This window comes from Pogona vitticeps, chromosome 1, assembly GCF_051106095.1.
Source record: "Pogona vitticeps strain Pit_001003342236 chromosome 1, PviZW2.1, whole genome shotgun sequence".
NCBI lineage: Eukaryota > Metazoa > Chordata > Lepidosauria > Squamata > Agamidae > Pogona > Pogona vitticeps.
In genome coordinates this window covers 66,742,018-66,758,975 of record NC_135783.1, presented here as the reverse complement: position 1 = coordinate 66,758,975, position 16,958 = coordinate 66,742,018, and the positions used below count along the sequence as shown (strand labels likewise).

Genomic DNA, 16,958 nt, shown 5'->3' with positions numbered 1-16,958 from the left:
GATGATTGAGGCAAAAAACAAAATAGCACCTAATCTGTCCAGTTTAAAAAAAACTGGCTGGACTGGCAACTGAGCATGTCAACACTAGAAATTGTACCATATCTTTAATTGCACCCTAAGATACAGATATTAGTATCTGCTGTTTACAGCAGTGGTCTCATTCTGCTCAATTTTCTAATACTGACCCCTAAAGATAGCACAGGATAGAATCCAGTTAAAGGCTACATTAAGTTTTGTGAAGATTTTTCCCGTCTTTGACATCTACTGCCTGCACCTCAAATAAATCTGAAATTTCTGTTCCAGAAATCAATTTTAAACTAAAGTAGGCTTTTGTTTTACTATGATCTTGAACGAGAGTTTAACTGGTACAGATGTAATGTTAGACTGCATTGTGTCAAATGATAAACTTGAAATTCCTGTGACAGAAAATGCTGTACAGTCAACCCTCAACTTACAAATGGCCCTAGTTCCTATTTTAAATCGGAAGTATCAGAGATGTGAATCTCTATTTGGGGAAGGTCTGAAAAGCAGTCAAAACCAAACTAGGCCGTGCCCAGTTATACAGTCTGGGTATTCTAATAACACAGCATTACATTCAACTCTTGACTTACAAACAGCCCTAGTTACAACCATTTTGACTTACAAACTGCTCTGATAGAAAAATATTGACTCGACTTGCAAACTTAGATTCGAGTTACAAACCGAAAAAATGCGCGGGAGGTGGGGAAAGCACAAAATTTGAACTTTCAGTTAACCGTTGGCCAGTGAAGAGGGTGCCTGTCTGCTTCCTCGCTCTTCCCAGCGTTTTGAGAGTAGATTTGGAGACAGTCTTAAGACTGACTGGTACTGACTGGTATTGCCTGGTCCAGTGCTTTACGGACTGTATTTTTATTTTTTGGCTTTTAAAATTTTTTGAGTTTTGGATTTTTAAAAGGTGTTCTCTCCCTCCTTTGCTGTCCCCTTCCCCCCCCCCCAAAAGGTGCTTGTATTGGCTTGTCTTGATTGAAAAGGTGCTTTTCAAGGTGATCTGTTGTCTGAAAGGTGCTTGGTTTTTCCCAGAAGGTGCTTGTCTTGGTTGAAAAGGTGCTTTTCAAGGTGTTCTGTTGAAAAGGTTTCTAATGATTCAAGTTACAAACCGCCTCTCGACCTAAGAACCAAAACCAGCCAGAACAGATTAATTGGTTTTCATTGCATTCCTATGGGAAATGCTAATTCGACTTACTAACTTTTTGACTTAAAAACTTCCTTCCGGAATGGATTAAGTTTGTAAGTCGAGGGTTGACTGTACTGTGTTTAGAAGAAGGACAGTATTGTTATTTTTTTCACCTTTATCTGCCCTTTTCTGACTTCACCCACTCGTACACGGACTAGTTTCTTCCTCCTTTTTTTCATTTTCTTGCGCAGTGTCACATTTATATTAGTCCTGATTGTCCTGATCAGTCATTTTTTGATCTAATTTACAAATATAAAGGGAAGTTCTAAACCTTTTGAGTCAATAAATGTTGCACAGATGTCACATTTGAAACTCCCATATTAATGAGTCATCTGAAATAATTGTAACTCCATTTTGTTTTCCTCTTGGGTTATGTAGTGAAGCTTAAACCACATTTACTACTTGGGAGATAGTCGTGTACAGTGGAACCTCTGTTTACGAACTTAATCAGTCACAGACGATGTTTGTAAGTTGAAATGTTTGTAAGTAAAAGCACCTTTTCCCATAGGAATGCATTGAAAACTGATTAATCTGTTCCATCCGAAGACAAAAACTCCCCAAATAAAACACTGCAAGCCTCTGGGGCTGCAAAAAACAAAACAAATCCAAAAATAAACATATAACCCCACCAGCCCAATCCCACCCTGCAAAAGACAAAAAAAAAGTTTAAAAAAAGCAAAAAGCAGCACCTTACCTCTATTTCCGTGACCGTTGCTGCCAGGAGGCCTCCAGGGCTCCAGCTGCTGCTGCCGGGCCAGGGCTTCTTTGCCGCCATGGGATGCTTTCCAGGGGCTCGCCACAAGCGCCACCTTTCTCCGCCGCCATCCGCTGCAGGGCCAGGGTTTCTGTGCCGCTGATGCAGGCCTTCCCGGGGTAAACTGGGCCTACCGGGGAAGCCCTGGGTCTACCGTGGGAAAGGCTCCCATGGCAGCGGACAACCTGCGCTGTGGTGGAGAAAGGCGACGCTTGTGGCAAGCCCCAGGAAAGCTGGCGGTGGCGGCGCTGGAAGCCCAGCAGGCTGAGCCCAGCCAGGATGGTCCGGCAGCTCGCTTTCCGGTGGCGTTAGCGGTAGCGGTGGAAGCCCAAGAGGCTGAACCTCCCTTTTCCTAACCGTTGGAGTGAAAGAGCTACAAAGAAGCAGCCTCTTTCCCCCCCCCGCCTTTATTTGTTCATATGTTGAAGCTCCATTCGCAAGTAGAGGCAAAATTTTGCAGACGGAGCTGTTCGTAAGTTGAAATGTTCGTAGGTAGGGACGTTTGTAAGTAGAGGTTCCACTGTATTGTGTACAAATGTGTATTAGCAAAAAAAATGGTGTATCTCGGTTAGATTTGGTGGCTATAAGATAAAGTAGTAAGTCTGTTGATTTTTTCCTCTACAACAACATCAATTAAATGTTCTGTATTTCAATTTTTTCCTCCTCAGGAAGAACAAAACAGAGGCAAGCCCAATTGGGAACACCTGAATGAAGACTTGCATGTACTCATCACTGTGGAAGATGCTCAGAACAGAGCAGAAATCAAACTGAAGAGGGCTGTGGAAGAAGTAAAAAAATTATTAGTACCTGCCGTAAGTAACTGCTTTTAGTTGCATTCTTATCTTAAGTGTGATTTTTAACATAGGAAGTTAGATTATCTTTCATATATATGCATTTAAGAGATGTTTAAAAAGCAAGTTTCTCCTATTGGAAAAATGCAATTTAGAACAAACATACTCTTTATAAAGCATACTTAAATGGATGATACCTGATAACTATTACTTGTTTTAGAGACCTTTGAATACTGTTTGGAGAGCTACGTTGAATTGTTGCCCTTACAGATAAAAACAATCTACTTCTTTTGTTGCTTGGCAAGATGCATTTTAAATCTGTGAATGTTTGAAGTGAAATTTGTGACATGATATGGAATGCTGATTTTCAAATAAGATGCGTTCCTAGGCAGCAAGAATATTTGTGTCGTATCTACATGTGAAGACTTGGTTTCATAGTTATGCCAAGTTCATAGGTATGCCATTATTTCCATGTAGTTCTTACTCTTTCTACAGATTGCCCTATTAGATGAAGAAATTTAATAGAAATTTATAAATGAAGCTTCTAAATATGTACAGATTTTTTTATTTATTTGTTGTATTTATATCCCACTCATCTAGTCATTCGACTACTCTAGGCGGTGAATATGAGTATGGGAATATGAGTATACATGTTCTATGGGCTGTATGTAGCTGACTTTCTGTGGAGCTCAGACGCACAGACGTATATTGCCATTTACATTTCATAAAGATGGTGTTTTAGATGGGAATGAATGTTTTAGCATACTGTCAGGCTATGTGGAATTTATTTAAATGTTAAAAGATTTTAAAAGTTTTGAATGGGATTCTTGTTAAAATGTAGCCAAAGTGCTTGTCTCACAGAGGAAGCAGTGTAGTTTCAAAATATGACATCCACATCTTAATACCATATGTTCAGTCAATGTAATTTGAAATTTAGTACTAGACAGAAAGGGCACTTGATTAATGTGGAAATAATACATACAATACTGTTTTGCTCAGCAGATCTTTAAAAAACTTGTGCTTAAGTAATTGAGATATCTGGATATTTTTCTAAATTTGTTTTTCATTAGATAATTGATTCAGACACCTACACTTGATCTGAACATTGATTGAAAAGTATTATTTCTTCTCCTCACCATTTAACTGTTTTGGTGTTCATAGCTTGGTAGACTTTTACTTGAGATTGACATTGCAGTTCAAAATGTGCTTATGTTTTTAAACACTAGGTCTTTAACAAATCAAAATGTAATTTGTTAGTCCTTTGCCTCTGAACAGATTTGGCTGTCTAAATTTAAGTGCTCTTTTGTATTAGAAATATCTTAAATATAAGTGCCTTTTTGAGAACAGTGAGCAGCTTGAGAATGTAAAATCTAACAATCAATCTATATTTTGAACATTTTTCTCTTCCCTAATTCAATAGCATGTGACAGATTTGTATTTCTTCATTGATTTACATCAGGTTCCATGTAGTTGTACAACCAAATTCTTAGCTAATTTTACTAATTAAACCTTTGAAATTTTGAAGCTTTAGTAGTGGCTGAAATCCAGTAACATAAAGTTGCTTTGTGTTAAGTCTGGTGACATCATCAGCCACAGCTATATTTCGGTAATTAAAAGTTTCCTTCCCCGTCCTTGGCGGTAGTTTTCAGACATCTAAGACTTCCTGCCTTTATCTTGCTCTTCCCAAATACTTCCCTAGGACCAAAGGGATCTTAAGGAAGCCTTGGAACCATTGGGAGGGAAATAGGAAAGTTTTATTGACAAAATACAGGCTCATTCTTGGATTTCAGCCAATAACTCAGTTGATTTTGCTGGAAGATACGTGCATTGTGGTGTTTCATTTTGTTAGGATGTTGCAGTACTCATTTGTAGTGTGAATAACTGGAATAGAAGTATACTTGCAACTTCATAGTCTAGTCTAATCTTTAATACTTGGTTGTGTTAAACTTGTGTTAAATTTTAAAAAGTGTTTTTTTAAAAACTTGTCTTGAATCTAAACAAATAGATGTGTTCCCCTAAGAGAAAATCTTGAGAATCCCAGGCAGTTTGCTTTGGGATATAAAGATTGAAGTATGCATAAAAGGATATTTCTGAAGTGTATGCTAGTTGCACACGAGCTACTAAATCTTCCCGGCCATCAAGATAAATATTTCAGTTCTGCTCAGTAACCTGTGTTGTAAATTTTATTTTTCTGTATCATAGTTAATGCTTTAGCACAAATTAATTTTCTGTCCCTATACTGATTTTGAACTTTATCATTTTAACTTTCTCCCCATGTTTGTGGTATGACGATAATATAGTTGTTCAATTACAGGGTGATTTAGAAGAGGGTGTTTGTGTGTAGTAAAAGTTATACCCTGGTTTCTCTTCAGATTGTATATTCCACCTTAGTGTACATGTAATATTGAACCTCTGTTAACTGCCATTTATAAAGTAAGGAGCCAACGTCAGGGCTACTACATACTTGCTTCTTTGTCTAAATTACCCTTCCTCTTCCTCCTCATAATAATAATAAAGATAAAGTAGGGTTTTAATTTAATCAGAGTTGGAAACTGCGTTAAAGTGGATTTCCAAGAGACCACACTGAACTGCGATTTCTGGTCCTACTTAATGTTTGTATGAGCAAATTGCTGTGGAAGTGTAAACTTTTAACAGTTGTTCAGATGCAAGAAGCATGATCTTTGGTTGCCATGTGAAAAATAGGTACAGTGGTGCCCCGCATAGCAACGATAATCCATTCTGAAAAAATCATCGCTATCCGGATTCGTCGCTATGCGGGACTAAAAACCCCATAGGAATGCATTAAAACATGTTTAATGCATTCCTATGGAGGATAAACTCACCGCTATGTGGAAATCCTCCATACAGCCGCCATTTTCGGCGCCCGGTATGCGAGGGAAACCGTGTGAAAACGCTGCAGGTGGCCATTTTTTCCGGTGGCCATTTTGGAACCACGATCAGCTGTTTCTAAAATATCGCAGTGCGGTTTTTGGCCATTGAGAATGTCGCAATGCGATCGCTTTTGCGATCGCAAAAACGTGTCGCTATGCAGATTCGTCATTAAACGGGGCGCTCGCTATGCGGGGCACTACTACTTTTTTTATAATAAGGGAGCCATTGTGGTGTGGTGGAGTGATTAACTAGATTTCAGGAGATCTGGGTTCAAACCCCCAATGAGCCATGGAAACTCATGGGGGTGTGGTGTGGCACTGGTAAAATCACTTTTTGAGTATTTTAATACCTTGAAACCCCCATGAGGGACACTATAAGTCAGATGCAACCTCATGGCGTGTAACACAAAGAATGATTTATAAGTTATGTACAGTACAGTGAAGCCCAAAAGCCATTCAATTCAAGTAAACATTATGTGATTTTTATTCTAGACTGATACATTTATTCCATGAACCTGCAACATAAATCTCCTCCTCCTCTGGATCCCCTCCGTCCCGTAGAGCTGTATGTTTACTCAGGATCTTTCTAAGTAACCTTTTTTATGTTTCACAATCAGGGTGGATTTGATTTAAATCATGATTTTTAAATGTAAAGACTCATTCTTGCTGGTAGTTACAGTCTTTAATATTTGCAAGCAGATGAAGATTTTATATTTAGAATAATAACCTATCAGATTAGTAAAATTGCTATATCAGAACAGATTTTAGTTTAATAGGTTAATCACTCATATTTAGTTTAATAGGTTAATCACTACTTACATTATTTTATTTAATTAATAACATTGTATAGCATACATACTCTTGTATTTGTTTAAACATCAGAGTGCTCATTGTTTGTACATAGATTTGCAGAAGAATAAAGAGATTAAGGTCTTTTTCTGAACTTTGTTCATTTTTTGTATCATTTTTACTGTGAAAAAGTGCATTGTTATCTAGTTTGGATAACTTGGATTAATTGAATGAGTTTACCGAAAATGTAAATATTGCATGAATGTATAACTTCGTGCTATATAACTACATTTTATTTCATGTTGAATAACTTTTAAACTATAATGTATCTTAAATAGAAAAGTAGCTTTAGATAGGTTTTTCATCCAAGTAGACATGGTCTAGAGGGGCGGGGTATAAATTTAATAAATAAATAAATAAATGAATGAATGAATGAATGAATGAATGAATGAATGAATGAATGAATGAATGAATAAATAAATAAATAAATAAATAAATAAATAAATAAATAAATAAATAAATAAATAAATAAAAGCATTTCATTAAAATAAATTTGATTTAAATTTTAAAAATTGATTTAAATAAAAATTGATTTTTAATTTTTTTAATTATCAATTTTAATCCATATTCAGAAGTTTTTTATAGGGCACAAAATGGGCCAATACTGCTTTCATTACTCTTTCTGCTATCTTTATTTTCTTTTCCAAATGACTGTCAATATACTGTGGCTCCAAGAAACCACTGTGTATACTCAGTTCTTACTAGCTGTTCTCTGCATTGGAGGGAGCTCTTACGGATTTAAAATGGTTTGTGCTTCTCTATATCTGAAGATTTACCTGAGTATACTGATCATTCCTCCTTCCTCCAAAGCTGTCTTTTGGCACTAACCCTGTTTTTACTCAATTACCACCACAGTTCACTATTTCGAGGGAATGGATAAGCACAGTGGCCACTCATAATGTCAGCAAATGTTATTTGGTTGATGGGGCACTTAAAAGCTCTGGACTGAGTTTTAATTATTATAAACCTTACAAGAGGGTTCAGATATAGGTAAGAGATTCCTGTTCTTACCGTACTTCTCAGATTATTAGCAACAGAAACATGTCTGAAGAGTAAGGTCTGTCAGCTGCTTTATACTTTTGGTTTAATCAGTGCGCTTCTCAGATGGTGATAGGGCTCAGTCTTGATGTGATGACAGAATTGTCTTTTCATTTTATTGCAGTACAGCTTCCCTAGGTATCTCTTTGAATAATGTTTGGCTGTTTGGTTTTGCTTCTTTTAGTAACTTTTTGTATGAAGTAGGAGATAGAATTATATAGTATTTTCTAGAGAAGAACAATTACTATTCACATCCAGGATAAAGACTTTTTTTTTTTGTATTTTCAGTTTGTTTAGTTAGTTGGGAAGGCCAGCCAGCCAGCCATCTAGCTGAGGCTACTCTGGGCAGTTCACAAACATAATTAGAAAATAAGAATACTACACGTAAAATTTAATCAACACATAAACTTCATAAAATAGAAACAGTAATTAAAACTACAATTACAATGCAGTAATTAACAATTAAACTTTAGATATTTAAAAAGGTGGTAGGATTGATTCAGTGGTTGAACTTTTTAATTGCTTTCCATTGATGGAAATGCCTAACTAGTCACTCCTTATGTCAGAAGTACTCATATATGCTAATGAAGATGAGATGGAAGACTTTGTTTTTCAGTTATCATCAGATGCAGAGATTGGAGAAGCACACAAAGTTGAACACAAAGCTCATTTTCAGTGATTGAAATGGCTTGTCCTACATTTAAGAATAATTGTCAGATGATTATTTTATCTCATGTTTTTCCTTACCAAATGAGAGCTGAGGAACCTCTTACAATGAATCATACTTTGAAGTATGTTTCAGGTGTATTGCAAAAACTGACTTAAATTCTATTGTACTTGGGTTGAAACTAGTTCACAGGAAAACAGCATTGTGCCAGGTAGGTTGTGTGTTGGTAAAATTGGATGGGATTAAGAAAAACTGCTTTGTTGTGGTGGTTTGGACAATACAGTGGTGCCTCACATTACAACGTTAATTCGTTCCAGCGAAATCGCTGTAGAACGAAAACGTAATGCGAAATAAAACAGCCCATAGAAACGCATTAAAACCTGATTAATGCATTCCTATGGGCTTGAAACTCACCGTCCAGCGAAGATCCACCATAGCGCCGCCATTTTCACTGCCCGTGCAGTGAGGAATCCGCCCCAGAAAACAATGGGGAGCCATTTTTTTTTACCCGGCGGCCATTTTGAAACCACTGATTAGCTGTCCGAAAATCGTCGTTTTGCGAGAATCGGTTCCTGAAGCAGGGAACCGATCATCGCAAAGCGAAATTCCCCCATTGAAACAATCGTAAAGCGATCGCTTTTGCGATCACAAAAAGTTCGTAGTAATGCGATTTCGTCGTTAAATGGGGCGCTCGTCTTGCGAGGCACCACTGTACTTTGGAAAATACAGTTCTGTACTCATACAATAATACTGTTTGGGTGTTTGATAACTTTTCTCTGCTTTACTTTTCTCACTTTTTGTGTCTTGTATTTGTAAATTGGTTGATGTGTGTGTGAACAGGTCATGCAACCATAATAAACTTATAAATGATGAAATGAATTATACTGTTTTAAATAGAGGGGCCATAAAAACATGGTTCTTCCCAACTGGATATGAGCTGTACTTTCCTTTTACATTGATGTGTTCTTCTAGTATTTTGGTTTTAAATGACATGTAAAAGCTTAATCTTCTGTTCTTAGTAATTAAGGTTTTATAATTTGCTACCTATCCTGAATAGATGTGCTAGGTGTGGAGAAGTTGTTTGAAGCAGGTTTTTTGACATACAGTGGTGCCTCGCTTAGCGAGTGCACCGTATAGCGATGTTTCCGTATAGCGATCCCTTTTTCGGGATCGCTATACGGAAACATACCCGATCTTCGCAATGGGGAAAACCCGCATTGCGACGATTGGGTATTGCGGTGGCCATTTTGGAGCCGCCAAACAGCTGTTCGGCGGCTCCAAAATGGCCGCCGGAAGCCCGGAAATGGCTGCCGGCAGCCGTTTTCACGCCCTGCCCTCGCTTAGCGAGGGTGCGAAAATGGCTGCCGGCAAGGGGAATCCTCGCTGAACGGGTAAGTAAGCAAGGTATTGGAACGCATTAAACTAAGTTTAATGCGTTTCAATACATTTTCCCTACCCGTTTAGCGACGATTCCGCATAGCGAGGGTTAATCCGGAACGGATTAACCTCGCTATGCGGGGCACCACTGTATATGCAAAATTAAAGTACATACACTTTCTGAAGTTAAACATGGATGGATGCTTGTGCATGCTCTCTCTCTCTCTCTCTCTCTCTCTCTCTCTCTCTCTCTCTCTCTCTCTCTCTCTCTCTCTCTCTCTCTCATATATATATATAATCATAGAGATGCGCACATAGTTCTTGTAAAATGTTGGATGTAATTTTATATTTTGAAATTTGTTTGTTAACAAAATGCCTTATTGTAATGCTGTTTGGGTAGCTGAAATATGATTAGAGCATGGTCAATGCAAAGAATAATAGGTTGAAATCCTGTTGCATGACATCATGGGCATGGATGATTAGAGATTTTCTACTTCAGTCCTACAGTTATTCTGACTCTCATGTAATCCCTTTCTTCTTGTAGCTAGAAGAAGGAATTCTTTCCTAAAAATCTGCACCTGCCACTAAAATAATCAAGCAGCAGTGATTTTAGATAATTAAAGGTTTCCCTCTTCTGTTCTGCAGCTCCTGTGGCTTTTGCATGATTGAAAGGGATTACAGGAGTTGGAAAAGCGAGTTGTCAGAAGTAGAGATTTTTAAATTCAGTTTTCTCTTCTGCAGTATTAAACACTGTGTATAATGCAATATATGAGAAACTAGATTTTAGTTATTCTAAGTCATCATTTGATCTTGTCAAGCCACTTTTTTGCTAGTAAAATTAGCTTCCAGTGTTCTTGTGAGGACAGAATGCTACACCAAATTCCTCAGATGAAAAGGAGGGTTGCAATATTGAAATGCAAAGAACAAGGAGAGATAGGCATGTATGTGTGTATATATATGTGTGCAAAAGTAAGAGAGCGATTGTGCAGGTATGCATGTAATTATCTGCAGAATTGCTGACAGAGTTCTCCATGAAAAACAAGGTAAACTGGAGGGTCTTACTGGAACCCACTGTTTTTCAAAGTGTAGAATCTAAAAGTTGCATAACTGTCAGCTTGCTCATAGCAATTTTCACAGCTATAACTAGCCATATATTGCTTTCATCTGCCCAGGTTCACTGATTGGACAGAGTCATCTGCATGAGAAATGGAGGATGCTTTCCTGTAAACAGAGTTCTTCCAGAGTGCCATTGTCTAGTCAGGTTTCCCTGCTGCTTCCCTTTTGTGGGATTTTTTTTCCTTTTTAAATTATCAAAAAGCAGAAACAGGAATGTGAGCTGTAAATTGTCTCCATGTCCTGGATGGAGCTTTCTGCGCATTGGTTCCTGAAAGGTTCCAGAGCTCCCCTTATTACTTGGCTGGACAGGGTTACTTAGGAAGAATTCTCCTAACAGGTAAGGAACTTCCTTTTTCTAACTCCAGTTTTTGTGTCATGTTCCAGGTCTTCCAAAGGTTGATAAGCCCCTCCCAGAAAAAGTAAGTTGGGCTGTGATTTTTCTGCTTTAAAATTTGTAAAGAAGAGAAATAGTTTTAGTGGGCATTCTCCCTCTTCATGTAAAGTGTTGGGTGTAAACAGTTGCACCTCCCTGAAACTGAAGCTACTGTATATTTTACTAAGTTCTAAGTTATGTTGATAAAATACTAACTTTTTGTGAGTTTATGCTAGACATAACACTGCTGTAAATTAATAACCTAATATTTGAAAATATTCGCTGTTCCACAAGGAAAAATAACCCTGTTCAGGTATTTATTTAAAAAAATTAAACCCTTTTGTTTAGAAATACAGTGGTGCCTTGCAAGACGATTACCTCGCAAAACGATTAATCCACAAGACAATTAGTTTTTGCGATCGCTGTTGCGCTTCGCAAGACAATGGTTTCCTATGGATGATTTTTGCAAGACGACGATTTTTCCATTGGAACACATTAAATGGATTTCAGTGCATTCCAATGAAGAACCGTGTTTCGCAAGAGGATGTTTTTGCAAGACAGCATTTTTCGCGGAACGAATTAACATCGTCTTGTGAGGCACCACTGTAAAAGAATGTATGCATTTTAATACAGGATGCTGGTTATATAAAACTTATAAGAGAGGTGGTTCTGTCAATAACCTGACACAGCTCTCTTCTTGTTATTTAATTATTTCACAAAACCTGTAAAGTGTATAAATGCCATATTTTTGGATGGTAAATTCCAGCATTTCTGCACTACTACTGGCTATTCTGAGTAATAGTGGCTGAAATTCTGTTTTGCAGTAAAGGAAGCAGACTGCTATGAATTAAGGAATCTCTTTAGACATCTGTTGCATACAGAGTCACATGAGTGGAGTTGCAATGCAACATCTGGAAGATTACTTCTCACTGCTGATCTATAAAGAGATACAATGTTTCTCTCTTTTTAAAAGAAGCTCAATTGGAAAGTGTAGAAAACACCTGTTCCAACACTAGTTCAGTTTGTTCATACGGGGTTATGTTTTAACCACAGAGAAAGTATCTGCTGGAATCATTACATAAAGTTCCTTATCTTGAAAAATAAATACAATTAAGTGACTTTTTAAAATCATTATTGTGCAAGAAAATTACTTACTACTAGTTTTATTCAGTGACTTTCTAAAGCAGACATTCTCAGTAAGAGCCAACTGGCCCTGAGGGAGTGGCTAGCATATATAAAGGGAGGCACAGACTGAAAAATGTGAGGTTTGGGAAAGACAGCTGTTCATATTGTATCCTTGTTTGGCAGCGGGCCCTGGAACCTGAGAAGTGCTTCTAAAAGGGCCATGGCTCCAAACAAACAAACAAAAACCAGAAAAACAAAAAAGAAAGAAAAACAAAAAAGAGAAAAGGTTGAGAATGGATGTTCTAGAGCAGTGGTTCTTAACCTTTGTTACTCGGATGCTTTTGAACTGCAACTCCCAGAAACCACAGTCAGGACAGCTGGTGGTGAAGGCTTCTGGGAGTTGCAGTCCAAAACTCCTGAGTAACCCAAGGTTAAGAACCAGTGTTTTAGAGCAGTGGTCCCCAACCTTTTCCCAACCGTGGACTGGTTGGGGTGTGTATGGCAAACTCATGCGGGGTGTGTGGTGTGTATGCATGTGGCGGCAGTCACGGGGGCGCTCGGATGCATGCGCATGGTGCGCTTGCAGGGGCCAGAGTGTGCTCGTGCACATGCACATGGTGCACTTATAGGGGCAGAGTGCATGCATGTGGCAGCACTCGCGGGGGTCAGGAGATCTGTGTCCACAGCCCTGTCCTGCCTAGGCCGCAGACCACTGCCGGGTGGTGGACCGAGGGGTAGGGACCCCTGTTCTAGAGGACCAACAGTGATATTTTGTTGGACATAGTGGGCAAATGGCATGTGCAAGTGTATACCCATACCCCTACTAGCTGTTGGCCATAATGTGTGCAGGCTAGGTGCTTGCATTAAGCTACAGTGGCATCTGAACCAATTCTTAACTGCTTAACTGATGCTTTATGCCTTTCCAGAAGAAATTGCTTCAGGTGAGGACAGTTTGAAAGTAGTGCTTATCCTCCATCTCTTTTCCTTCACTTTGCTTTACATTTGGTTTCCATTTAGGTGACTGGTCCTTCAACCTGGTTCTCAGTAGCTAAGGACTTTTAAAACTAACATGTACAATTGCAACTTTCTTTTGGAACATTTGTTTCAAAGTGGTGTTTCAGGGTTATTTGGGAAATGCTGTTATTTGAAAAAACAAAACCTAATCACGTGTTCAAAACTAGTTGCATTGTACTTCAGAGACCCAGGAGTTAATAGATTTCTGTTTTGGAGGAGAGGTACCATAAAATCTTTGATAGATAGATAGCTTTCAATAACAGATTGTTGAAGATACATTGGAAGACACAAAATAACTTAAATCTACACAGAGTATGAGCACAGTGAAATATATAATAAAATGGCTAGGATAATTCTTCAGTGCTGAGAGCACATTTGTGTGTCATGTTGAAGCTTGCATTTGAGGGGTTAAATCTGCTGAAGTTAAAATGATCGTGTTACATGTTTAAGCCATCACTTTCTTTCTTCCTATAATAGCAGTGAGATCAAGATTAAGATCTGTAATCATACCAAGAATTGATGTTTTGAAGACTTGTGATGGTCATTGTAATCTTCTCTAGTAGTCTGTACAGTTTAATTTCCTTTTGATTTCTACAGACCTAGTTTAATCATCACAGAGAGATGTTTCTTTAATCCTAATCCAAAAATTTGCTGCAACCCCATTCTCCTATAATCTGTAGTAGATGCCACTCTTAAACTGTTATTTAATCAATAAAGTCATGTCTAAATGAAGTAAATTATTTCCTTAAAGAAGCCCTTTCTAGTAATTTACATATTCTTCATACTGCAAGTCTTTCTGTTCCAGTCTGTTTATCATTTTTAGCATCCATTACTTAAGCAGGACTGGGAACCAGTTTGATACAGATCCAAAGTCCACCGCCCCTGCACAGTGCCCAATTATTCTGGAGATTTGTTTGTTTGTTTTGGTGCTTCAAAGAATGAGGAAACATTTATTTACTAGTTTATTTGCATTACTTTTTCAATTAGTTCTTTTTTGATCAGTTCGTCTTTGACTTTAATTATTTACTCCCAAATCCTTTGTTTTATCAGTTTTTTCCTAGTGGAAACTGATTTTTTGAGCAAGTGTATCACATGTTAACAGGTCTAGATTATGAATCCATGCTATCTACTGTGTGATAGGCAGTGTGCCTATCAGTGTTTCAGTATGGTATTACCTCGGTTTTAGTGACCATTAGAGGAAGAAAGCAGCAGATTGTGGTAGACAAAAATGAAGTGCTGACTCTGTGTCCTCATGTCAAAGAATGTCACTGTTCCCTCATGTCATGAGATTGTTTATGTACTGAACACCAACCTCCATCCTTTATATAAGTGATCAATTTGAATAAATTAAAATTTGTGTAAATGTCTTCTGAAATGTAGTCGTTGAAGCAGATCAAAATAATGTTACTTAACCAGTGTTTTAAGGGTAATAATACCATACTGGAAGGTTTACCTTTGATATGTTTTTGGACTGGTACTAACATTCCCTCTGAGCTGTTCAGGTGCACAATTGAGCAGAGCTGCTGCAGTGCCATGCACTCCCAGCCACTGTTGCTGCCTATTTGGTTTCACCCATGGCTGGAACCCTGCATGCACAGGGTGGGGACCCATCCAGCACTGTCAGAAACTTAGAGAGGATGTAGATTGGTACTGCTTTTAGCTTCTTTTGAGTGTGCATTAATTATTATTTTTATGCTTTTTATATTTTATAGACTGTTACGGGCCATCCCCTTTTGGGAGGAGAAAAGCAAAATGGGCATTTCTGTAGATAAAAGAAGGTGTTTGTACTTACAGAGTGATTGTGTTTCAAGGAAACCTTTTAGTGCAAGGACATGGCTATTTTTATTGACTATAGCAAAGAAGTATTTCTCGTACTTTCAAGGAGGTTGAGTAGTTGGTATGAGAAACTGAACTTTAATAAATGTATATCTGGTCATTCATGCAGTTAGATACAAGCAACAGTTACTCAAATCATACTATGTATATAATAGATATGGCATTCTTGTCCCAAAACAAAGAGATGTCTAATTATCCTGATAGGCTGTTGAGTATGTTTCAATTACAAAAGCTTGGATAGCATCAGAGGGATGCCTTACATCTTTATGAGCCTTGGTTGGGAGACAAGGGAGTTTGGCCAGGAGATGATTACTAGAGTAGTAGGAATGCTAGAGATTATACAGAAAATCCTAGATCAGTTAAGGCTAACCTTTTTGAGCCTGAGTGCCGAAACCGGGGGGGGGGGGAATGCGGCGGCGGAAGGGGGAATCCAGGGCACGGAAGTGCTTCCAGACCCTATTCCGGATCTGCCTCCATTCGGGCGCAACCCCCACCAGTGCCAGCTGCTCTATATCCGCCTGTTGGAACACTAGCGCTGCAGCTGCAGCCGCCTCCTCAGGTTTGGCTGCTGGGGGTAGTGATCCGGCGACTTATGGCTTGTGTTCCTGCATGGAGGGCTATGCGTACCAGCTGTGGCACGTGTGCCATAGGTTCGCCATAGCTGTCCTAGACTATCTTGTTATGTAGATGATTCTTGGAAGGAGTCTTCAATTAATAAACTGAAGCTTCATCCAGATAAGATAGAATGTTTCTTTCTGGTCATTCAACAACCAGGTCAGGGAATAGGGGTTTCATCTTGTGCTGGATGGAGTTACACTCCACCTGAAAGCACAGGTTTGCAGTTTGGGTTTGCTCCTGGATTTGTCCCTAAGTCTAGATGCCCAGGATTCAGCAGTGACCAGGAGTGCATTTGCACAGTTAAAACTAGTGGGTTCCTGAAGATTTCTGACCTGGTCATCGGGACAATATACCTTAGTTACATCAGGCAGGCTTTTTCTCAGTAAGTAGCTTTTGGGGATGGGGGGGGAGTGCACGTGGTGTGAAGAAACAACAGTTTGGGAGACTGGGGCAGAATGAGGCACACGGAGGGCTGAGTTGAACTCTGGAAGAATTGTGTGGTGGTATCTCTAGTAAAACATCCTAGTAGGAGTACAGTGGTGCCCCGCATAGTGACGTTAATCCGTTCCGGATTAATTATCGCTATCCGGAAACATCGCTATAAGGATGGAAAAAACCCATAAGAGTTTCCCCTATGGGGGGAAAACTTACTGCTAAGCGGGAATCCTCCATCCGGCCGCCATTTTCGCCGCCTCGGTAAGCGAGGGCAGCGCGCGAAAATTGTTGCGATGGCCATTTTGGAACCGCTGATCAGCTGTGTGAAAATGGGGCCTTTGGGAGGACCAAAGTCCCCATTTTCACACAGCCGGCCGAAGCGCTTCGGAACGGCGGCGGGGGAGCCCTCCCCTGTGGCCACTCCAAAGCGCCCGCCCCAAAAATGCCGGCCGGCACTTCAGAGCGACCGCGGGAGAGATCTTGCCCACGGCTGCTCCGATGTGCCCGCCGGGGACCTATGGGAAAAAATCGTAAAGCGATTTTTCCCCATAGGAAACATCGCAATGCGATCACTTTTGCGATTGCAAAAAACAAATCGCTATGCAGATTCATCGTTAAACGGGGCGCTCGTTATGCGAGGCACCACTGTATCTGCTAAAACATTATTATGGAGAAAACGTTAATATAAGATTAAGATGCCATGAGTCTTCATTAACGTAACTGAAAATACCCTGGACTTTAGGTGTATATTATATCAGTGAAACTCATTACTCAGAAGTGAGATGCCTATGTTTGACAGTATGTTATATGTGTGCTAATCTGCACATAAAGGGTGAAAGGTAAAGGTTCCCCCTGACAAAT

General features: G+C 39.1%; 1 protein-coding gene across 18 annotated transcripts in view; it reads left to right on the top strand.

Moving 5' to 3' along the window:
* QKI (QKI, KH domain containing RNA binding) overlaps positions 1-16,958 on the top strand; it is a 214,743-nt gene that overhangs the window by 131,350 nt on the left and 66,435 nt on the right. For all 18 annotated transcript variants that reach the window (XR_013540517.1, XR_012085235.2, XR_013540518.1 and 15 more), the window contains exon 4: positions 2,636-2,779. Coding sequence is in view for 14 of the 18 variants with exons in the window: in XM_078383197.1 (XP_078239323.1) it covers positions 2,636-2,779 (144 nt within the window). In the remaining 4 variants the exon portion in view is untranslated. The remainder of the gene's footprint in view (positions 1-2,635; positions 2,780-16,958) is intronic.